This window comes from Triticum urartu, chromosome 7 (assembly GCF_003073215.2).
Source record: "Triticum urartu cultivar G1812 chromosome 7, Tu2.1, whole genome shotgun sequence".
NCBI classification, from domain to species: domain Eukaryota; kingdom Viridiplantae; phylum Streptophyta; class Magnoliopsida; order Poales; family Poaceae; genus Triticum; species Triticum urartu.
In genome coordinates, this window is record NC_053028.1 from 682,209,378 (window position 1) to 682,213,421 (window position 4,044).

At 48.7% G+C, this 4,044-nt stretch overlaps 1 protein-coding gene across 1 annotated transcript in view; it reads left to right on the top strand.

Moving 5' to 3' along the window:
• Positions 1–3,730: 3,730 nt before the first annotated feature.
• The window catches only part of LOC125519395 (BTB/POZ and MATH domain-containing protein 2-like), a 15,768-nt gene continuing 15,454 nt past the window's right edge, over positions 3,731–4,044 (top strand). The window contains exon 1 of the mRNA XM_048684218.1: positions 3,731–3,893. Coding sequence (XP_048540175.1) covers positions 3,731–3,893 — 163 coding nt within the window. The remainder of the gene's footprint in view (positions 3,894–4,044) is intronic.

Consider the following 4,044-nt stretch of genomic DNA (forward strand, 5'->3'; position numbering starts at 1 on the left):
ACAACGTGCCTTGGCTGTTGTAGCCTTATCAAATGATGTGCCCCACCTCTTGCAAGATGTGTTACAACGGCTTGCTGTACTTCCTCAGCGGATTCAAGAGTTGAGACGGGGCCAAGCAAGAGCCGGAGCAATAGCCGCTTTGAGTCGGGCCAAAGCCTGGTTACCAGAGCTAGACCCGGCCGACATCGCTCTTGGGTATCCAAGTTTAAAGGAGGATAGCACTCCATTTGATGAAAAGGATTTCACCACCTGCGTGAGGGATATACGCCCTGTGGCCACTCCAATTGGAAACGACACTGACCTCACCAAGTGTCAGCCGGGTTATGACAAGGAGAATCAGAGAATCCCGATGCCGCATCTTTGCCCCTAAAGTCAGCCGGGTTATGACAAGGAGAATCGGAGAATCCCGATGCTTGATCCCTCCAATCCGTAAGCACATCTTTGCCCCTAAAGTCGACCCAGCCAGTTTAATAGATGATGAAGCTGAGTTTGAGGCCTTGAGTGGCATTGACTGGGCCTCATCATCCTTCCAGGACAAAGCAGCCGGCGGAGAGGCGGAGAAGGATAACCCGGAGGCTTCAAGTCCACCCCAAGAGTAGATTGCCAGGCGCCACCTGCTTATGTCGTTGTAGAAAATCAATGCCGCATCATTCAGACTCGGGGAGTCTTGTAACAGAGTAGAAAATACTTTCAGTTTTGCTATGCCTTTGCGCACGCTTATGGCCCTTAATACTTGCATAAGCCGCCATCACTATGCACTTTGTAGTTTATATGAATCTGTTATGTCCTTTGCAGAAATGTCTTGCATTGCCCTGTGATGCTTACGACTGCTTTTCCGGCTGATATAAGCCAACCCCTGAGGTTAAGTTTAACTCCTGAAAATTGGCACATAAAAGTTCACCTGGTACTTAACAACCTGATGTAACCAATATTAATCCTGGAGGATTGCAATGTATTCCATTGTATTTTCAAGAGGGTCGCAAGATATCCAATGTTGATACTTGTCAAATATGATGAACAAAATTCAAGGGTTTCTGATTCGAATACGATCAGTGAACCGTTCCAAAGGGGTTGAGCTAAGATTTGGATACGATCTGTTAGCCCCCAGTGGCTGTGGCGATGCCAATCAAGTGGGTATGGACAGCTATGTTCTCTTTGGTTCGAATACGACCTATGTTTGAACAGGAAGCCCCCAAGTGACCATAAGAGTTGTTTAATGACGCTGATTCAAATACGATCCATGTCAGACCCAAAGGGGTTAAACTATGATTGAAATATGATCAAGAAGCCCCCAAGTGGGTTTGGAAGTATGCCGATCAAGTGGGTATCGACAGCTATGTTCTCTTTAGTTCGAATATGGCCTATGTTTGAACAGGAAGCCCCCAAGTGATCACGGCTAGATTCAGATATGATCATAAGCCGGACAAAAGGAAAGCCGGATTCAGATATGATCTGCTTCTCCTTGGTTATCTCCACCACCTGACAAAGAAACACATAAACCTTTTTTGGGAGTGGAAAAAAGGACAGAGGTCCTGCTTAATTGCTTTATGTAATATACATAGTATAAGTATATACACATTAGAGCCGATGGCTCAAGTATAATAAGGCCGAAGATGAGCGATATTCCACGGCCGACGGTTCTCCTCCTCTGACTTACGTGAGTCTTTGTGCTCCCGAACGTCGATAAGGTAGTATGATCCGTTGTTCAGATTCTTGCCGACCACAAAGGGTCCTTCCCAAGGAGGGGATAGCTTGGGCATTTCAGATTGATCCTGGATGAGTCGGAGCACTAAGTCGCCTTCCTGAAAGGTTCTGGACCTAACCCGGCGGCTGTGGTAGCGGCGCAGATCTTGCTGGTAAATCGCCGAGCGGGCTATTGCCAAGTCTTGCTCTTCATCCAACAGGTCAAGTGCGTCTTGCCGAGCTTTTTCATTGTCTTCCTCAACATAAGCCGCCACACGGGGGGAGTCATGACGGATGTCACTTGGCAGGACCGCCTCTGCTCCATACACCATAAAGAAAGGCGTGTAACCCATAGATCTGTTAGGTGTAGTATTGATACTCCGAAGTACAGAAGGTAAGTCCTCCACCCAACAACCCGGCGTCCGCTGCAAGGGGACCAAGAGCCGGGGCTTGATACCCCTCAAGATTTCTTGATTAGCTCGTTCTGCTTGACCATTGGATTGAGGGTGAGCCACAGCTGAAACGTCAAGCCGGATATGCTCTCATTGACAGAACTCTTACATACCTCCTTTGGAGAGGTTAATGCCATTATCAGTTATAATGCTGTGTGGAAAACCAAAGTGAAAAATCACCTTTTTCATAAACTGGACCGCCGTGGCTGCATCACACTTACTGACTGGCTCCGCCTCCACCCACTTTGTGAACTTGTCAACGGCCACCAAGAGGTGCGTCTTTTTATCCTTAGACCTTTTGAAAGGCCCGACCATATCAAGCCCCCAGACTGCAAACGGCCAAGTAATTGGAATCATCCTCAATTCTTGAGCCGGCACATGGGCTCGTCGTGAGAATTTCTGACATCCGTCACATTTACTGACCCGGTCTTCTGCATCAGCATGAGCGGCCAGCCAATAAAACCAATGACAGAAAGCTTTGGCCACAAGAGATTTTGAGCCGGCGTGATGACCACAATCGCCTTCATGAATCTCACGAAGGATCTCCTGACCCTCTGTAGGTGACACGCAACGTTGAAACGCTCTAGTGACGCTGCAATGATGTAACTCGCCATTGACAATTGTCATGGACTTGGACCACCGGGCGATTTGTCTTGCCAAGGTCTCATCTTCAGGCAACTCTCCCCGGGTCATGTAAGCCAAATAAGGCACTGTCCAATCCGGGATAACGTGGAGAGCCGCCACCAGCTGTGCCTCCGGGTCTGGTATTGCCAGATCTTCCTCTATAGGTAACTTAACAGAAGGATTATACAAAACATCAAGAAAGGTGTTAGGCGACACCGGCTTACGCTGAGATCCCAGCCGTCTTAAGGCATCAGCCGCCTCATTCTTCCTTCGATCAATGTGTTCCACCACATAACCCTTGAAATGTCCAGCCACAGCATCGACTTCACGACGGTAAGCCGCCATAAGGGGATCTTTAGAGTCCCACTTGCCCGACACCTGTTGAGCCACAAGGTCTGAGTCTCCCAAGCATCTTACCCGGCTCAAGTTCATCTCTTTGGCCATCCGGAGACCATGGAGTAGGGCCTCGTACTCAGCTGCATTGTTAGTACAAGGAAACATAAGCCGGAGCACATAACAAAATTTGTCACCTCGAGGGGAAGTTAACACGACTCCAGCCCCCGAGCCTTCCAACTGTCTGGACCCATCAAAGTGAATAGTCCAATAAGTGTTATCGGGCTTCTCCTCAGGTGCCTGTAGCTCTGTCCAGTCATTGATGAGACTTAATGGTAGTGCGTGGTACGTCGTTCAGACCATGAGGCCCGAGCTCAATGGCCCACTTGGCGACTCGTCCCGTAGCCTCTCTGTTCTGAATAATGTCTCCCAAGGGGGCAGAACTTACCACAGTGATAGGGTGACCTTGGAAGTATTGCTTCAGCTTCCAGCTTGCCATGAACACCCCGTAAACAAGTTTCTGCCAATGATGATATCTTTGTTTTGACTCGATGAGTACCTCACTGACATAATAAACCGGCCGTTGAATCGGATGTTCCTTACCAGCCTCCTTGCGCTCTACCACAATTGCCACACCGATGGCTCCTGAATTAGCAGCCACATATAACAGCAAAGGCTCTTTGTCAATGGGAGCTGCAAGAACTGGCGGCTCAGATAACTGCCTCCTCAAATCCTCAAAAGCAGCATTAGCAGCATTACTCCAGGCAAAGGTGTCTGCCTTCTTCATCAGTTGGTACAGCGGTAGGGCCTTCTCACCTAACCGGCTTAAAGCGGCAACATGACCCGCTAGTCGCTGAACATCATTGATACATGCCGGTTTAGCCGAAGAAGTGATTGCCTTAATCTTCTCTGGATTAGCCTCGATGCCCCTGTTTGAGACCAAGAATCCCAA